The sequence below is a fragment of the Hylobates moloch genome, unplaced genomic scaffold, assembly GCF_009828535.3.
Source record: "Hylobates moloch isolate HMO894 unplaced genomic scaffold, HMol_V3 SCAFFOLD_5, whole genome shotgun sequence".
NCBI classification, from domain to species: domain Eukaryota; kingdom Metazoa; phylum Chordata; class Mammalia; order Primates; family Hylobatidae; genus Hylobates; species Hylobates moloch.
In genome coordinates this window covers 142,153,133-142,174,369 of record NW_026652280.1, presented here as the reverse complement: position 1 = coordinate 142,174,369, position 21,237 = coordinate 142,153,133, and the positions used below count along the sequence as shown (strand labels likewise).

Sequence of the window (21,237 nt, the reverse complement as noted above, 5' to 3'; positions counted from 1 at the left end):
GTACAGTAGTGAACATGTATGGATGGGTAACTTCTTGTAGGTATGTTATTTTATATGTTATTTAATCTCTGTTTATTCTTTTTGATCAAGCACGCAAGTCATCAGATGCATCTGGTAGGAAAACCTTTTTTTTACAGAATAATTCTGTTACTTTGATTATCGTAAGCTAAATTTTTATGAGATATTTTGTGGCAATTAGAATATTTTGTGTTGAGTTTTTACAGTTCTGTTTACTGAAAATATTTTTAATGTGTGTGTATGTGGGGAGGGGGAGAGTATTTTTAGAAATACCAAATAGAGGTCTAAAGAGGTAGATATTTGAATAGGGGTGGAAGAAGATGAACTAATGCATTCCCCTAGATTTACACTTTCCAGAGATTTTTCTGCTGTTACTTAATGATAGAACTTGGTATTTTCATAGGTAACTTACCTTAGTTTCCATCCTGTTTTGTTCTTTCTGGCATATACTAAATAATTCATAATAGAATAATGCTTTTATTAAGGTAAAAGAGGGAGACGAAAATAATGACAAAGACAGTAGAAGGAACATGAATTATTATCTTTTCAGTAACAAATTTTTAAACTGTTATTACAAAAATGACACTATTAAAAACATATTATTGCTTGTGGTTCCTAATATTTTATCTTTCTCTAATAGAAAATTTGTAATAGCCCTGTTCCTTATTCCCTACAAAAATAGCCATCAAGGTCTAACATATTGAGACCTCTAATCCTCGTCATCCCTCATTATTTTATCCTATTCCCCTCTCCCTTAGCAAAAGATCTTGCCTTCTATTTCCCGGAAGAAATAGAATCTAGCAACTGTGAACTAACTCAGTTTACTCCTGTTTCTACCCATGCATTGAAAAGCATCACTATGCCAAAAAATACCTCCCTGATTCAGCATCTGCTTGCCTATGCACTTCATCTTCCATTGATGTTTTACATGTACCCGATGCTGCGGTTATTACAAGTCAGTTGCTGTTTCCTGGATAAACCGTGCTCTTCTTCCATGCCATTTATGTAAGATCACCTCAGCCTGGGAGGTCTTTTTCCCCAACTTTATCTGCCAGAGGAATTCTTTATCTTTCAAGATTCAGGACAAATGCTGTATTCTCTATTATGCCTTACCTTACTGTCCAAGAATTTCCCCCTCCCAGCTCTCACAGCACCTTATGATTGCCTTTGTTGTAGTCTTTGTCCCATTCCATTATGATGATTCATGTAAGCTTCTCATTTCCTTAACAGTGGAAATATGTTTATTCTATGTAGTATTCAGAGTCTAGCTCAGAATCTGACACCACTAAATGGTGCTCAATAAATATTGTTGAAAAGATTGTTAAACCAGCACTGAGGAAGTGGAATGACTGAAAAATACTAAAGTCTTTCAAAAGGAAGAAACCAGGTGTTATAATGCATAATGTCTTTCCTACGGTAGATTTTGACTGAATAACAGAACTCCAGAGATGGTATTGCAATAGTTACAGAATATATATGTCAATATTTGCTTCTTAATATTGTTATGAGGACTATGGTTGTGAGAACGTAAAGTTTTTGTTAGTTGTTGTTTTAAGGAAAATAAGAAGGTTATTGATTTTGGCACTAAACGGTAGTTACTGATTTTATTTCTTTACCATTTAATTTGAAGATAACTTATTTGAATACATACAATCAAATAATTGAATTTCTACATTAACATTTTATTTCTGTATATAGTATTCTAAAAAAATGCATATTGGTGACTTCTTGCTAATATGTTACTCATATAATTTAATCATTGTCTAATTTATTTTTTGGACACAAGCTTGCTCCTCTTCAGAAATATCTGGTAGGCAATTACTTTTTAATAAAACAAATATTACCTTTAAAATTTTTTATTGTTTGCAAGTTTTTATTTTCCTTATAAAGTTATATATTTTTAAGTATATCAAGTTAATGAAATATTTTCATTGATGAAGGAAATTGTTTGTTTAGTTTTGTTGGGTTTTATCTATATAAATGATTTATATTGCAATTTCTTGTGTGATATTTTAGAAAGAATAACTATAGCACCATGAAACAGTAGAAGATGTACAAGGTAGTAGAAGAAAGATTAATAAAGTAAAAGAAAGATAAATAAGTAGAAGAAAGATTTATAAACTCATAATACAAAGTATGAATGATACTCTTTTAAGAATTGGATAATGGTATACTATGACTAACAACATACTGTTTTTATCATAAGCAGTAACCTAGTTTATCTTACACAGCCCCCCAAAATACCTAATAAATACATTTGTTAAATGTTAATACTGAAACATTCTTATAGTAGAATTACCTGAATTATATGGGATGAAGTTATGATGTGCCTGAATTTTCAGTCAGTTTTCCTAATGTTTAAAATAAACTTTAAAATCTGATTTTTAAACTATGTTCTATGTATAAATACATTCAAAAATTTGAGGGGGGATAAGAACTAAGTTGTGTTTTTATGAACTTGTGAAAATGCATAAAAATTGTCTCTCTTTTTTTTTTTCATCTCTTGAATGTGGGTGAATGTTCCTGCAAACAAATCTTGGGTGAACATGTAGATTCCTTTGGTATGCTCATTTCCTTTAGAATGCAATGTGATAGACTCTTTAAATCATACAAACAGAAAAAATATATAATCGAATAAATTAATTTTTTGTGTGTCCTCTTTTTTGTAGTATCTAGTTTGTTCAATTATTTACCAATAGAGAATAAAATGTATTTCAGAAAAATCATTCTTCGAAGTATTTTTTTCTTAAGAAGAGTTACTAATCACTGTTAGATGCTTTGGAGATAGGTACCTATGATCACACAGCTAGGAAGTATTAGAGCTAATATTCTAACTCAAATGTGCCAAGCTCCGAAACCATCATAATAATTTAAATGGTTATATGTAGATATGGCTTATATATTAGAACACAATAAGTAAACTAAATAATTGAGAACTTCACACTATATGCTTTATAGGGAATTCTGGGTTGAATGTGGAGCAGTATTTGAATCTGGCTGTCTCTCTCACATCTTATTTTATTAATTATCTGCCAGCACTTTATTTCAGTGGATAGAAATTTTTTAAATAACCAGAGAAGAGAAAAGCATTTAGAAGTGACATCCACCAATATCTAAACATAATAAAATTCAAAGCAAATACATATGGTTCTAGATTGCTTATTGTTTTAGGGTTACACATAATCCAATATATTGTGAAATATTTTATTTTTGGTAGATTTGTTATTAAAAGATGTATATTTTGATTAACTTATATTTTTACAAAGAATTAACTGTGTTCATCTTTGCATCTACATAGTACACATAAAAACTAGAGATTTCATATGTGTAGATATTTTTATATGACAAAAAATGTTTCAGGAACAGGTTTTCCTTGTAAAACTATTTAATAACATCATACTTAGTGCCCATCCTTTAATGTACTCGAAAAGAAAATCCCTTTATATTTTCAAGTAATTCACAAAATGTAATATATTTGATTAATACTCATTTCTGATAATTTTCACATAAGACCTTTATAAAAACTTTTACCTACTTTCTACGGTATTATTTGACAGTAAACTCAGGAATATTGATGAGTACAGAGAATATTTTAAAGAATTTCTTGCATATTCTATTAGTGAATAAAATTAAATAATACCTGAAACTTTTCTTTTAGCTTATCACCAGGCAGGGAAAAGGAATTTTTTTCAACTTACCATCTTTGACATATACTGTCAGTCCTTCCTTTGATCAGTTACTTTTTTCTTAACTCCAGATGCACTTAGCATAAAGTGACAGGAGAAGCTGAAACAGGATGTTAAGGTTGTTTTTTTTACCTTCCGTGACTCTTTTCTTTGTCTCTAAATTATTTATACTCATCTAGGCATCTGGAGAGTTTATATTGCAACTTGATATGCAAGTTCTGTAAATAACAGATAACTAAAAATATTTTTCAGAAGAAACAAGAGGTATATTTTGGGAATCACAAGTTGTTTTTTCTTAAATGCCACAGTGCATGTTGCAATAAATTATGTTTTTAATTTAATTTATAGCCATCATGTCCAAGTGAATGCCACGTGCAGATATGTCTGCTCCATGCAAAAAAAGAAAATCTTACCTATAAAATTACTCTTTTTCTGTTGTAACTAGCACATTAATTTTTAGAAGCAAGGATGACTTGAACCATCCTAAATTCCAAGAAAAAATAACAATTTGGCCAGACACAGTGGCTCACACCTGTAATCCTAGCACTTTGGGAGGCTGAGCCAGAAAGTTCACTTGAGCTCAAAAGTTCAGGACAAGCCTGGGCAGCACAGTAAGACCCTCATCTCTACAAAAAATAAGAAAATTAGGCAGACATGGCGGTGCACATCTGTAGTCCCAGCTACTCGGGAGGCTGAGGCAGAAGGATTGCTTGAGCCTAGTAGTCTGAGGCTCTAGTGGACTGTGATCATGCCACTGCACTCCAGCCTGAGTGACAGAGCAAGACCCAGTCTTAAAAAAAGTAAAAGAGAAGAGAAAAATCCACCCCTCAGGAAGAATTAGATTATATTTGGATGATTGGGTGAAATTCTTTGATTCATTGTTTTAGTGCATCAGATTTTCCTACAATGGGAAAGTTCTAAGTTTAAAAATTCTTTTTCTCAGTGTTTCTAAAAAAAGGCATTCTGAGAGTATTTTACAGTAAAATACAAAGGACAGTTTATAGAAAGTACTAAAATAATGTCTTCAGAGATTCATACTCTAATGTTACTTAAAAACTAATGTCTGCTCTTGGTGCCTGTCATCATCATTTTGAAATCTCAAAACATTTAAAATGCCAAAAGCCTTTTTGGTTAGTAACAGTATTTTCCCAAAGGATAACATTGGTATGACATTTATAAACGAGGAAAAATAAAGTATGTTTTAAAATAGGTACCTATCTCACTTCAATACTAGTGTATCATTGAGAATCTTAAATAATTTGTGAGCCCTTCACTAGTATAGTCAGGTTTTATTCTTATACCTAAAGATATGAACAACAGTACATTTTGTTAATGCTATTTTATCTCTTTGGAATATTTTTCCTATTTGTTTTTAAACACCTGAAGTTGTTTTCTAAGATAGCTTTTGAAAATGGGGAAACTTTTAACTGGTTCATCATTTAATTTACAAATTTAAAACTTCAAACCATAGCTCTATAAAATAATGTGGCTATTTTATACCCACATTATTAACCAATATACAAACATTTGGTTTTGAATTGCTTTACTTTGGTGTGCATTTTAAATTGGGTACTCAGACATTTAGTTTATGCTGCAAATGTAGAATGAGATTGTTAAACTGTATTTTTTGTTGTTGATGTTTTGTTCTGTTTTTAAGTCTTTGTTGGTGTCCTTTATGTGCTAGTCTGTGCTTTTATTTTTTCCCTTTGCCATTAGTAAAGAGAATACAAATCTAATACATAACATAAATCCTTACACCTGAAAACAGCTCTTTATCAAGATCAACTATTTTTGAAATTCCACAAATCAGTAGGTTAATGTTCTCCAGATGTTTTCAATTCTTGTATCTAAAGGCTCTATTGATATTACTGATGGTCTTTTTACAGTCACTATTTTGTCCTAAATTAATTTCTGACTTTCTTACATTACTTTCTGGTATGTTTTCAGGAACAGAATTTTTGTTATGACATCTGAAATTATCAAAGTGGTTTCTTTATAGAACAATATTAGAGAATCTTAGAGATTTGAGAAGGTTCTTAGAGATACTAAATAGCTCTTTAATGTATCATGGTGATAAATATACATTTTATCACAATAGATGACATGTCTTTTTATATTTATATGCAATATAAATATCTTATACATAATATAAATATTCTTACAAGATAAATTTGTTTTTATATGTATATTTTCAGTGAAAGAGTTTCTAGCCAAAGCCAAAGAAGACTTTTTGAAAAAATGGGAGAATCCAACTCAGGTAAGGAATATTTAGGTTTTTCTACAATTAAAAATCTTGTGTTAATAAAATCAGGATTCTTGCCTAAGAAATTTATTACTTCAGAAATTTTAATTTTCATGTGATACTAGTAAACAGAAGCTTAAAATGGGAATTTTGCCATAGTTATACTTTGATGTATTAATAATCTTAATGTATGCCTAAATTGCAGAGGGAAATAATTGCTGGTATAATACCTAATTATAAACTTGATACTGATTCCAAGTTGCTATAAAATCTTAATATTTTCAAATATATTAATTATTTTAAATTTTAAGCTATGAAATCAAAATATGATGAAAACAAGCTATAAGTAAAACAGAATTGCCTGCTCTCTGTAATGATCCAACAGGAAGCTAAAATGGGTCTCAAAAGGCAAGATTTGATTTGCAATACAGATAAAATCCAACTACAGTGAACTGTAATACCTATACAGATTCCTCACTGGACAAAGAATCATATTGCATCACATTTTTCTCAAGCTAAACACTACATATTGGGCCTTCAGAATATTTTTCTGATATTTTCATGGAGTTCTTTGCAATGAAACCTATTAAACAAATGGGTCAGCAATTACTACTTATTGTCGTTTAACACATAATTTGTTCCTAATAATTTTCATTTTGTTATGGCAGGAACAAATTTAATAGATTGATGCCTCCAGTTATTTGCTTCTGTGCTGTAGTCAAAGCCAAACAAAGATGTTTCCTTATAACAAAACATCTATTCAAGAAAAAAAGAGTCTGATTATTGTTCTGGGATTCTGGCTTTTGGTTCTTTGTAGAATGAGGAACTCTTCTTTCCTTATTGTTGTTGTTTTAGATAATACTGTGTTTTTATAATATAAAGAGAGAAAGCCACTAGGCTCTGTCATGCTGCTATTATCTAGTTCTATAAGCTTATATAAAGACAGAAATGAAGCAAGACTGATTTCTTCACAGGTAACTTTAGTGAAAGAGCTCTGATCCCTCAGTTTATCTGTTCATTACAGTTATTTGCAAGTGCATTAAGTCTGTATGGCTTCTATGACTCTTTGTCGGTATGCCTCTGGTCAGTTTGTAATTATTAAAATATGAAACTAATTTATTGGAAGTTCAGTACTAAGATTAAAGTCCAATACTAGGAATGCATACTGGAATATAATCTTTAATATTTCAGCTGAGGCTCTTATTTCCTCCTATTACTATTATGCTCTGTTTTCCAATACATTTTCTCCTCAGATATTAAATCCTTTCTTATTCAAAGGGAAAAATAGAACCAATAAACTGGAATCTCAATAGCCTTTTTGTGTTGCATTTAAATGGATAGTTATAAATGGGATTATCCATTATGATTATGTATTATTAAAGCATTTATAATTCCCATAGAGTTTTTATGAGAATTTTAAATTGCATTTATGTATTTACATATAGAATAATGCTGGACTTGAAGATTTTGAAAGGAAAAAAACCCTTGGAACAGGTTCATTTGGAAGAGTCATGTTGGTAAAACACAAAGCCACTGAACAGTATTATGCCATGAAGATCTTAGATAAGCAGAAGGTGAGTGTATTTGTTGTTATTTACCTTCAGGGTAAACTTTAGTTTTATCAGCTAGACTATTAAACAGATTCAGTATAATCACTTACCATTGACAGCTTCAAATAATTTTATTATTAAATTTAATTTTTATTGTAACTAAATTTTTATTGTAACTATATTATGCATAGTTAATATACAGTCAGCACTTCCATATCCATGGATTCCATGTCCATGGATTTAACCAATCACAGATTGAAGATATTTGGGAAAAAAATTACATCTGTACCTAACACGTACAGACTTTTGTTTCTTGTTATTATTCCCTAAACGATACAGTGTAACAACTATTTACATAGCATTTGCAATATATCAGGTATTATAAGTAATCTAGAGATGATTTAAAGTATATGGACAGTGTGTATAGGTTTTATGCAAAGCCTCTGTCATTTTATATAAGGGACTTGAGCACCTGGGCATTTTGGTTTCTGCTGTAGGTCCTGGAACCAACCCTCAGGGATACTGATGGACAACTATAATTTATTGTGACAATTATGGACTAATTTGTTTTGTAACTATTACAGAAGTTAAAATGTATACAGTAGTGACCCAACCACTTCATGTTACAGATTTTGACAACCTGAGGCCCAAAGATTTGAAATCATCTCCAGAGTCAGAAAGTTAGTTAAATAGAAGGCCTAGATTAAAACACAGATCGGACTCCTACTCAATTTATTTGCTCAATATTATCAGTATACTCCTAATTTTATATATGAATACCTGGCTCATATCTTTAATTACTTTTCTTATTTATATTTAAATTCTTGACTTCTGTGACTATCCTCACATTGACCATTAGACTCCAGCAAGAAAGAATGCCACCTTCTAATGATTTACACATACACAAGAAAATTATTTATATGTCTTGCTAAAGTCACCACTTCTTAAATTCAAAATAGAATCACATATGGAATAGAATCACAGTCTTTGTGAAGTCAAGATAAATTACTTTCCCCTTCTATTGAATAGAAAATCTAAAGGAAGCTTAAGTCTAAATGACCTAGGATACAAAGATAGTTTTTGTTATAAAGATAGTTTTTTCCCCAATATTTTGTGTGTCCCCTTCTATGGCAATATAAAATAAATTTTTAGAATTTGTACCTATATTTATTTAGATATTATAAAATGAAAATTGTTCATTTTTACTCACTATTTTTCAATTATGGACTTTCTCTTCATTTTTAATTTTCTTATTCATCTTCTGAAGTATTTAAAATCACTATCTACTTATTGCAGAGATTTGAGCCAGCTTTTATAGAGGACTTTAAGTCATTAGGACCTTAGTATTTTCACATTAATTTTTAAATTACTGTAAGTAATTATATATTTGTTTATTTAAGTATAATTGACATAACTAATTTTTAAAGTAATTTCTTATGGGTTTGTTTCTTATTCCTACTCAGCTCTCACTTCTTAATTGAAACCGTAGTTGACCTTCCTAAGACCAAGTTTTAAATCCTCTATTAGGTTTTCATTTGAATCCTGTTATTAAAAGTAATGGCGAAAACCACAATTACTTATGCACCAACCTAAAAGTTGGTAATTGTTATTATCTTCCTTATCCAATTCTAACAATTTTGCTTATCCAAGTTTATTACTATATGGAAAACTTTTTTTAAATGATAACTTTTTAATTTTGCTTAAATACATTAAGAGATATTTATCTCTCAATTACAGGTTGTTAAACTGAAGCAAATAGAGCATACTTTGAATGAGAAAAGAATATTACAGGCAGTGAATTTTCCTTTCCTTGTTCGACTGGAATATGCTTTTAAGGTAAATTTTAGTAATATGTAAATAAGATATTTTCAACCTAAATTTTTTTAAGATGAAACTATAAATAGGATTCTAAACCAGATGATAAGCCTGAAGAATATGAATAAACAAAACAAATACCTCTAGAGTTTGTGTAATTAAATCCTATTGTGCCTATAACTTAGGTAACGTTTGAAAAGGTTTTGATTCTCCCTGGAGAAATTGTTCAAAGGTGATACATGCAATTCTTCGTGAGATGGTATTACAAAAAGAAATACTTCAATTTATCAAAAACCATAGGGATATCTTAATAACAATTCTTACGCAAATTCATATACCCAACACATTTTCTACTTTTATTAAGCCCTTTTTGCCACTATCTCATCTTCTTTAACTTAGTAATTTGAGTTCTAGTCTTTTCACTTATACAAAGCAAAATTTTTTTTCCACTATTCAAATGTCTGAAAAATTGTACAAGATTTATTACTTAAATTGTTCACTTTTCAGCTCTTTGGAATGATATTGGCATCTCTCTGCAATATTGAATCATATGAAACATTTTAATCTTTTTTCTCCTTCATTCTTTAAATTAAATGAAGACCTACGTATTTAAAATATTAAAACCATTAATCTTTTATACATAAAATGTAAATATTCTTACTAACTTTTTCAAATTGTTTTTTAACTTTGTTATTCTTTTGCATATATTATAACATTATTTCATTGCCTGAGTATTTAATTGTTCCAGAACTAGATGTTCTCTGCAAGAAAAGGAAGAGCAAAAGTCCCAGACTAGTTTGTGGCAAAAATAACTAGGAGGGGAAAAATATGAGTGTCTCTGTATAGAAAAGCTAGAGCATGTTCCATTTATTCTTTATTTTTCAAGGTTATTAATCTGTCAGAGAGATTTTAAATTTTTCTAATTCAGCATTATATAATATTAAAATAATTTTGACCTAAGTTGAATAATTGTATTTCCTTTTTATTTGTTCATAGGATAATTCTAATTTATACATGGTTATGGAATATGTCCCTGGGGGTGAAATGTTTTCACATCTAAGAAGAATTGGAAGGTTCAGGTAACTAATGCTTTTGCTTTCTTCAAATCTTTATATGCTTGTGTTGTTTAACCAGATTTTTAAGTTGATGCCAATGCCAAAAACTTATTTTGTTTGATTAATATTTTGGCCATATGAAGCATTAGGTGGAAACAAAGAGGCCACATCATACACAAGTTTTAAAATTCAAATAAAAGGACTTCAAAGCCAATTTAAATGTTATACTACTGGTAGATATTGTGAGGGTCCACTACTTGAAGAGTTTTCAGAAAATGCAAAAATTAATTGAATTTTAAAATATCAATATTTATTAAACAAATATTAATAATACAACTCCAGGACAGAGGATTGTTTTAAGGATGAAGATGGAAAATAAATATACAGAGAAATAATAATAATGGTATTATGGTAATAAGATTATAAAAGTTTGTTTTTCACAAATTTAATTCTCCTTAAAGTTCTTGCTAAGTTTAGTTTTTAAAATATATACATAATTTAATGGGAGTTTGTACCTCATCAGGTTATGACTAATAAGATCTCACAGTTATTAAAATAGGTTATAGAATCTGATAGTTTTACCTGTACGTAATAGTTTTTAAGCTTCTACTGTTCATTAATAATCACTAATAGAATAAAGCTAAAATAAAAAACAGGTACAGCTTCATTCAGTATAGTATGTTGAAGTCAAAATAAAAATGTAGAGACAAATCTCTAAATTCAACATTTTATTGAGGAAGCAAGAATTGCAGTTTGAGGCATATACACAGACTAGGTGGTCTTCAGTGTGTCTAGAAAACAGAAAAGGTTGGAGGTTTTATAAAAAGAAATTTTATGTTTATTTGTTTTGAAACAAAGTTTACTAGCACTAGTTAAGTTTTGGGGAGCTGGCAAGCTCTGATTGGTGAGTGATGGTGGTGGGTCAAACTCGTAAAAGAGTCGCAGTAGGTTGTCTCAGTTGCTGTTAGAGAAAACTGGTTTCAGGTTACAATAGGCAGTTTCAGCAACTAGGCTTGTGGAAAATATCATTTTTTTTTTGAGACTGAGTCTCCCTCTGTTGCCCAGGCTGGAGTACAGCGGCACCATTTCGACTTACTGCAACCTCTGCCTCCTGGGTTCCATTGATTCTCTTGCCTCAGCTGCCCGAGTAGGTGGGACTAGAGGTGTCCACCACCACATCCGGCTAATTTTTGTATTTTTGGTAGACACGGGGTTTCACCATGTTGGCCAGGCTGGTCTCAAACTCCTGATCTCAAGTGATCCACCCTCCTTGGCCTCCCAAAGTGCTGGGATTACAGGTGTGAGCTACCACACCTGGCCTTAATTCTTGGAGCAGGTGCTGTGTGCCCTGAGTGTGTTATTCCCCTGGCCCCTAGACTCTGATTTAGTTGGGTATGATGAGAATGACTAATTTGTATAATCAGCTTTCACATTTTTCCCTTTTGATCAAGATCTTTCTCTGAAAGCATTGCTTGTCAACCATCTTGAAGTTAGGCTTAATTATTCCTTGGTGCTCAGATGGACTTGTTCTAGTTGTCTCTGTCCCACATATGAGAGAAGGTATTGGTTGGGGTGGGGGTCTATGTAGGGACCTGGGCCACATTCAAGTAACCAAGAGGCCAGAAAGAAAATTGTTCTCAAGGTAGATTTTTGTCTGGAGTCCAGCCAGCATCAAGTTCCCACTTACCAGTTCCATAGGTATTAGCAGTCATCTTTAAGTGTTGGGCTAACGTTATTCTGTTGGGACAGCTGCCTTTACCAAGACTACATAGGCATTAAGAACAAAGCTTACAAACTACAGTACAAAAAAATTAACAATATAGTAAAATGTATTTGTGCAGTGCTTTTGAACTGAAGCCCAGGCCTAAGGGTAAAAACCTAAACAAATCAAAGGACCAGGGGAAACTGGTGAGACCTACTATAGCCATTGACTAACATTTTATGACTGGGTTGAACTAAAGCAGAGAATGCCAAACTTTGCAAGAGGGACCAGCAGCACAAATTAAACAAAAAATTGTGTTAAAAATATTGTCAATGTTGCAGACTAGATGAACTGAAAGAATTTCTTAAGTCAGGTTTTGTCAATGGCTATAGCAGGTCTCACCAGTGCCTATAGCAGTTACTGATTGTGAATTTTAAATTACAATATTATTTGGTTAAGTGAAAAAGGCAGGCATTAAGAGGGGTTAGAGTTTCATTACAATATGGAGTCTTGTTCCAGTGTTTTGAGAAAAGCTGTTCACACCATGGAAAACATCAACTTTCTTGGCTTTGTTTACAGTGTAAATGTCTCTGGCTAAGGCTTTGGGCAGTTTGATGAACTTTCTGTGTGGCCCATACATCAGGCATGAGACTTGTTTCTTAAAATCTATATAGTTTCAGCTTACAGGGCTTCAGGAACAGAGCAGTTCTCATTTTAGTAATTTTATGGAAGAAAGTTCGATTGGAGGAACCTAGAAGAATTTAGGACCTTGTCTAGTCTATAGGTAGATAACAAGACTCAAAAATAATGTACAGACTTACAGTCTAATAACAGGTATATTATAGTTATTCTTTAGAAACAACTTTTTTCTCTACATTGATTACATAGGAATCTTGGATTTTAAAACCTCTTGAGGCAAGGAAGCCGAACCAAGGCAGTCTTAGACTTTCCTTACAGTCTTAAGATTCCTGGTCCTGCCAGGAAGTAACAGTTTTTATTTACTCATTGTAATGCTGAGAAACCCTTGAAGTCAGGCATTTTATGCACTTTTTAAATACGACAGTTCAGTTAGAGCCTCAGTAATATAATCAGTGTTTTCGTATTCTGCTATAAAGAGAGAGCAGATTTTTACTGGACCTATACAAATAGTCATATTCCCATAAAAGTACTTACAACTAATTTTTGAACTAAGGAGAAAAAAAGCAAATGCTTTTATCTTTTTTTACAAAAATATACTTGACCAAATTGCTATAAATTATAAATAGCTTAAGAGATAAATTTTTTTTAAATCTGGAAACCAAAATATTTAAGAACTAACAATGTTTTAAATGAAAGTTATGAAAATATTATTTTTATCAGTTCTGCTTGATCTTAATTAGTATTTTCATATACTCATCTTTTTTTATTAGGGTTCTGGAAATTTTTATTTAGTCTATTGATCTTAAAGTTATTAAAAACCTGTATTTAAGAGTACTTGTTGGGGTCTTTTCTTTTTTTTTTAATTATTATACTTTAGGTTTTAGGGTACATGTGCACAACGTGCAGGTTTGTTACATATGTATCCATGTGCCATGTTGTTTTGCTGCACCCATTAACTCGTCATTTAGCATTAGGTATATCTCCTAATGTTGTCCCTCCCCCCTCCCCCCACCCCACAATAGTCCCCCGAGTGTGATGTTCCCCTTCCTGTGTCCATGAGATCTCATTGTTCAATTCCCACCTATGAGTGAGAACATGCGGTGTTTGGTTTTTTGTCCTTGCGATAGTTTACTGAGAATGATGTTTTCCAGGGGGTCTTTTCTATGAATCTGATTGTAAATAATTTTGAGAATTCAAAATAATAACTCTGGATGACAAAAATCTAGAATAGCCATGGGTAAAAATCTGATGAAAGTTTACAATTAACAAGTAAACTTAGTTATTTCTATTTTATCTAGCATTTTAAGACAATAACCAGAATTATGAATAACAATTTCTATGAATTTATATAATTTTTGAAACATTCATATGAACAACATAGCCATAAATGCAACTAAAAGATCTAGTATCACATCATTTATACAATGTCTCTTATATAATTTAAAAATAAATCTAATTATTTAATATGTCTACAAGATGAGATCTATGTCTTCAAATGTTTTCCAAGGGCCCAGCTGGAAAATCCCAAAGCTAATTCTAGATTAAGAACGTTTAATTTAGGATTTGATTTTTGGGAACTCTGTTAAACATCTTAAAAGACTTAAAACACTTGGTCAAAAGTGTAACAGGTCACTGTAAAATAATACTCATTTATTTAACCAGAGTGATAATCAAAAGACATCAGATGTAATACAGAAAGTTATATGAATGTAAAAACTTTTATTATTTTTAAAGCTCAGTTTTTCTGAGTAATGAAAAACCTGATAAAGACAACATAGGATATTATCTTGATAAAATATAAAATCTAGTTTTTTCGACAAATCACCAAAATGGTAAAGAAAAATCTTCTGCAGTATGCTCATTTTTTCTTATTTCTTTTTCCCACTTAGAGTTTTCCATTAAAAAAATTACCAATCACCTGAAAGTTGATTGAGTACTTGAATTTAATCAGACACAGGAAGAATGTGTCCAGGGTTATGAGTGTACACTGTGTTATAGAAAAATATGAACAAGAAGAAGACTATCTTGAGCAGGGAAATACATGGCTCTCAGTAACAGCATGAGAAATTTCCTGGTTACATGAAATAATACAGACATACCAAGAAGAGCCAAGAATACGGATTCAAATTATACTGGAAGAAAACATTGCTTTTCTAGACCTTTAAGATAAACATTTCAGCATCAGGCCATAACAAAGTTCAAACTGGAAAAAAAAAAAAAAAGTTCTAGGAGTTGACGAAAAAGGTTGAAGGAGGGAGTTATCACCCCAGCCAAGCAAAAAGATATACCTTTCAAGAAAAAGAAGGGGATGTATGACCTTCAAATCATGTGTAGTGTGATACAGCAAAAGTCGAACTTCTGAAATATAAATTTCAAAAGGAAAACTTTACCTCAAGAAATGGAATTACTATTTTTAATGAAGAGGACAGCATTTCAAACCTAAAACTAGGGAAATTAATTAGATCTCAGAAAGAAATGTGGCAGAAATAGAAACTGCACTTTGGAAGATGGCTGTCAAAGAAACAGATTTTATAATTAAAAATCACAACCTTTGGCAGTATTATTGAGAGCAGATCAATACTTCAAGAAAGCTTTGTTTAAATGTAGAGAGCAAGACTCTGGTCCTGTGTCAGTGCACCCTTGACACCAATCATTAATTTTTAGAAAAATATGTAAACAATTTTCCTTTCCAATTTCTTTCCCTGTTTATACATAAAACTTTTTTCATAAGATCCATCCTTTCATTTTTCCAAACCCCCAGTCTTAATCTTATAATTTTTCTTTTCTTCTTCCTCTGTTTTTGGAACAGCCAATCATTTTACTTTAGGAAAAATATTTACCACCCAATACACTTTTCATACAACATATTGTTTTCTTAACATTCATATTTTGACTACTAGACCTCAATATACTTAAACTTTTTATAGACCTTAAAAACCCAATAAGTGATTTATATTTATTTAGCAATTTGTTTTAGTTTTTAATCTTATTTTGATATGGCCCAGACATCTAATAAGTATCTTATTATTTAATTTAATATAACATAACTGTAAGACTTTAAATTACATGAGACGTTGATTTATAAATGTTTATTTAATTAACATTCACCTAATTTATTCATTTTTATTAATTATCCATGGATTGCCTATGAAAATGGAGATATTAGGCAGTCATTATTTTAAGTTATTTTTATTAGCCAATTTTATAGCCTGTTAATATCAAATGTTTACCTAAATAAGAACTTAAAGTTAGATACATGAATATTCTGTCAATAACTCAGAAGATACAGATGTTTATTAAATCAATAATATTAATCTTTTTTATCAAATAATTGCATATATGAAGATCATTTTGTTTTAGTCTGGGTTTACAGCTTCATGACCTTAAGAAATTTATCAGAGGCAAATATAAAACTCTCTGACCAGGAAATCTAGGCAAACATCTATGTTGGCAATTTTGAAGACATTTCTCGTTTTATTTTATTAATAATTTTTTAGTGTAGTTAAGTCTTGTTGAATTGAACCCTTAATCTTTACGTAATGCCCTTCCTTGTCTTTCCTGATCATTTAAGTTCTGTTTTATTGTATGTAAGAATAGACTCCTGTTCTTTTTTGTTTTCCATTTCCATGGTAGTTCTTTCTCCATCCCTTTACTTTGAACTTGTGAGTGTCTTTATAGGTGAGATGGGTCTCTTGGAGATAGCAGACAGTTGGGACTTTTCTTTTTATCCAGCTGCCTTTTAAGTGGGTCATTTAAACCATTTACATTCAGGGTTAGTAGTGATATGTGAGATTTTGATCCTGTTATTATGTTACCAGCTGATTGCTTTGCAGACTTTATTGTGTATTTGCTTTATATTGTCTGTGGGCTGTGAGCTTAAGTGTGTTTTTGTGGTAGCAGATATTGATCTTTCATTTCCATGTTTAGGACTCCCTTAAGGACCACTTGTAAGGCTGATCTGGTGATAATGAAATTCACTTAGTGTTCGCTTGGTGTCTGAGAAAGATTTTATTTCTCCTTCACTTGTGCAGCTTAATTTAGTGGGATATTAAATTCTTAGATGGAATTTTTTTCTTTGAGGATGCTGAAAATAGGCCCCAATCTCTTTTGGATTGTAAGGTATAAGCTGAGCGGTCCACTGCTGATGCACCTGATGGAATTCCCTCTGTAAGTGACCTGACATTTCCCTGCAGCTGCCTTCAAGTTAAATGTGGTATATGTATACCATGGAATAGTATGCATCCATAAAAAGAATGAAATCATGTCCTTTTGCAGCAACATAGAAGCTGCTGGAGGTAATTATCCTAAGTGAATTAACACAGGAACAAAAATCCAAATACTTCATGTTTTTACTTTTAAGTGGGAGCTAAACATTGAGTGTACATGGACATAAAGATGGAAACAGTAGACACTGGGGACTACTAGAGAGGAGAGGGAGGGAGGAGAACATGGGCTGAAAAATTATCCAGTGGGTGCTATGCTCACCACCTGGATGATAGGAACATTCATACCCCAAACCTCAGGATCATCCAATATGCCCATGTAACAAACCTGCACATGTACCCTCTGAATCTAAAATATAAATTTTAAAAAATAAATAATTTAAAAACCAATTAATTTATCAAAGATGTACTTAAGTCATGTGAACTAACATATTTTATATTAGCTCCCATTTATCCAGATAGCATTCTTTAAGGGATTTCTAGACAACTATGTCAGATTTTATTATATAGACACAGCATACAATATATGTACATATGCATAAAAGCATCTAAACACCTATACAAATGTATAAATAAAAATATTACAGCTTTTATTTTAGAACTTTAGTCATGAGATAGTAAAACAATAAACCCATCAGTTTATAAAAAGAGTTAGATCCAAATTATTTTTCTAACAAAATGGGATGAGGCTAAACTTTAAACTTTTTTTAATAGGTAATATTATGAAGTATGTGAACTAAATTATAGGTAGAGTAGTTTGAGTCAATTAGCAATATACTGGATTAGACAAAGAATTGTTAACTGAGAAAATGTGAATGAATTATGTGAGGAGACCCAAATGATAGGAGTTATTCTAACTAAGTCTGTACGATATTTTCTTGTCTCAATTCTTTGTCCCTGAAGGTAAGATTATTGCCATTTCTTTTAGTATAGGGACAGTGTCCTTTACATTGTAATTTTATCTTAAAAACAAAACAGCATGAAAATCACAATGATTTTCTTTTTTATCTGATGATTTTCAAGTGTTTTTACTTAAATAGTGTGCCAAAATAGCTGAGGGTTTTTGGGAAAAGAGAGTTTAGTCTAGATTAGGATAAAGAAGAGGAATTGTAAGTGTGGAGGGAAAAGCTCCAGAAAGGAACTTGTTTCTGCTAGCTTTGAGACAGTATTTTGTAGCAAGGCAATCTCTGAGTCCTGAAGTTTTTATCAGCCTTAAGATATCAGTTGAGATATGAGTCTTATTTGGAGTATATGATTTTATCACCATGGTCTTTTAGTTTTGTTGTAAGAACAACAGACTGTTTGAATGATTCCTATAATGTTTGAACATGTTACCAGCTGGAGTCTCAGAAAATATCTTGGCATGACTTTAAACTTTGAGAGCCTATTTTTAACTAAATGTATTTAGGTGATTCGGTTTAATGCCAAATACATAAGAGCCAATTAAACACAAGTGCTGAATACACAAGGCCAAATAAACACAAGCGCCAACAGAAAATAAAGTATGTCCTTACCAGGAAGAACAATAAGCCTTCTCCAAATGAAGGGGAAAGTCTCCTCATCCAAACCTCAAAACTGAGGTCTAAACCTTACAGCTGAAGTCAACAGGGGGAAAATAACCCTCCCCAACAGGAGATCAGTTAACCAGGAGGCAGAAGACCCCTCTCAAACAGGAAGGAGAAAGAGAAAGACACCTTCCCAGCCAAATCCCAAATAAAATAGAACTCAACCAAAATTAAGAGTTTAGTCCAAAAGAGACTCACTAAGGGGAAAAGAGGGGACTCCCCAGAAGCAGCGGGACTGAAAGGGCTCCAATGGGGGTACTTCATGCTGTAGTTCCCAGGGCCAGTGATTCTCCCTGAAGTATGTCAGCTTTAGGATCCCACTTCTGAAACCAAGTATATCAAAATCAAAATAAAAATATAGAGATGAATCTCTAGATTTGATAATTTTATTTGAGAAGCAAGAATTGCAATGCAAGGCATACACACAGACCAGGTGGTGTTTGGTGTAACTGAAGAATAAAAAGAAGGTTGGAAGTTTTATAAAAAAGAGAAATTTTACGTTTGGGGACAAAGTTCATTGGCACTAGCAAAGTTTTGGGGAGCTGGCAAGCTGTGATTGGTGAGTGATGGTGGTGGGTTCAAACTAGTCTTAGAGTCACAGCAGGTTGTTTCAGTAGCTATTAGATAAAACTGGCTTCAGGTTACAGCAGGAAGCTTTAGCAGCTAGACATGTGGAAAATTGAATTCTTGGAGCAGGTGCTGTGTGCTCTGAGTGCTTTATTGCCCTGGCCCCTCAACTCTGATTTAGTTGGGTATGACAAAAATGACCCAACTTACACAATTAACTTTCATAATTAAATACTGGCATAACTAAAACACAGGTATGAACTGAAACAGGACTGATGATGGTAATTTGATTCATAAAATGATGGTGGCAGACTCAGAATATCACAAGATGATATCAAGTAATGAGCAAACATTGGAGTCATTTTAATTACCCGAGGCCTAAGCCAAGATTCATTTATTGACTTAATATGTACAGGGCAACTAATATAATTAATATAGTGTCAGGCACTGTGCAAAGTAGCTTCTACTTATCTTTGAGAATTTTCTTTCCTCTCCTATCATCCTCTCTCTCCTACTGCCCCTTGTTCAAGCAGAATCCTCATATTGCCTTATGGTTATTTAAAGTTTTACACTAAAGTACCACACCTGAACCTGTTCTCAAAAAAGTTTTTGTTAACTTTATATAATTGGTAACTTCTTTGCAACTCCTCATAGTCTTAGTACTCTTTGATATTGACTCTTTAATACTTGACTTGGTACTAAAAGGATAGCAAGTTGATTGAAGGAATTCACACTGAGACACTTGTCTTTTCTCATCTTTCACAAGTACTACATATACACTTGAACGATTGCCAGTGTCCATCTTAGAAGTTTTGAGGTAATAGGAATATGAGTTATTGTTTAGCATGGCTTTAATCAGAATCAAAGAAAGCATTATAATTCTCTACTTAAAGCTGTCTGGACTTAAAACTGCTACAGCATTAGCCCTTACCATTGTCTTCCTACATTCAATTAAATATTAAGTAGAAATACCCAATAACACTTTGCACTTGGAACATTTTACTTTCACCTTTCAAGAATTCGATTATAGGTTGAGCACTGTGGCTCATGTAAGCCTGTAATCCCAGCACTTTGGGAGACTCAGGCGGGTGGATCACTTGAGCTCAGGAGTTCAAAACCAGCCTGGGCAACATGGCAAACCAACCCCTCCACACACACACACACACACACACAAGTACAAAAAATTAGCTAGGCATGGTGGTGTGCAACTGTAGTCCCAGCTACTCGGTAGACTGAGGTGGGAAGATTGCATGAGCCCAAGAGTTTGAGGCTGCAGTGATCATGCTACAGCACTCCAGCCTGGCGACAGAGCAAGGAAAAAAGAATTTTATTATAGATCTATGTAATGTGTGTGTTCCTCCAATTAAACACCAGCATATGGAAATTAATATTTTACAAGTAAAAAGTAATAATATTAATGACATTTTATGTTTACAGATGCATGGAGAAAGTAAGAGGGGGCCTCCCAGGTCAAATGTTTCCCAGTTTAAGCATAAATGTTGCAATGACCAGAATGATTATTTTAATCTCTGCTTACAATGTTCTCCTCATTCCTTGTCATTTGGCATACAATGTAGATTGACAGTGTTGGGATGAAGCTGAAACTGGAAGGGTATTACAAAATTTTGCTCCCCAATAGCATTTTTCTTTACATAGGCATTCTTTCAACAAATATTTACTGAGCACTTGGGAAATGCAGTAACAAGCAAAAAAAGGCAGCACATAAAATCTTTTGTTGGAATTTGTATTTCTCTTGCTACCAGATCAAACTCATACCAACCATCTTGAGGGAAATCCTATTCATAGTTAAGGTTGTTCACTGAGGAAACAAATCTGAAAGTCATTGCAATTTATCAGGCAGATTAGTAGAATTCAAGTAACACATTAGAAGATAAATTAGAAACTCAGAAAATTGGTACATCCTTTTGGATTTTTCAGATTGTGACATCAAAATTACACTGATCTATTAATCTAATATATACATAAAAGAACTAGCTGGGTGCGGTGGCTCACTCCTGTAATCCCAGCACTTTGGGAGGCTGAGGCGGGTGGATCATTTGAGGTCAGGTGTTCGAGACCAGCCTGGCCAACATGGTGAAACCCCGTCTCTACTGAAAATACAAAAATTAGCTGGGCGTGGTGGTGGGCGCTTGTAATCCCAGCTACTCAGGAAGC

At 32.4% G+C, this 21,237-nt stretch overlaps 1 protein-coding gene across 6 annotated transcripts in view; it reads left to right on the top strand.

Moving 5' to 3' along the window:
- PRKACB (protein kinase cAMP-activated catalytic subunit beta) overlaps positions 1-21,237 on the top strand; it is a 157,515-nt gene that overhangs the window by 93,671 nt on the left and 42,607 nt on the right. For 4 of the 6 annotated variants that reach the window (XM_032155500.2, XM_032155495.2, XM_032155501.2 and 1 more), the window contains exons 2-5: positions 5,900-5,961; positions 7,392-7,520; positions 9,234-9,332; positions 10,308-10,390. In XM_032155500.2, the coding sequence (XP_032011391.1) occupies positions 5,900-5,961; positions 7,392-7,520; positions 9,234-9,332; positions 10,308-10,390 (373 nt within the window). Of the gene's footprint in view, positions 1-90; positions 115-1,804; positions 1,829-5,899; positions 5,962-7,391; positions 7,521-9,233; positions 9,333-10,307; positions 10,391-21,237 lie in introns of all 6 variants that reach the window. The other 2 variants (XM_032155498.2, XM_032155499.2) reach the window with 1 other exon arrangement.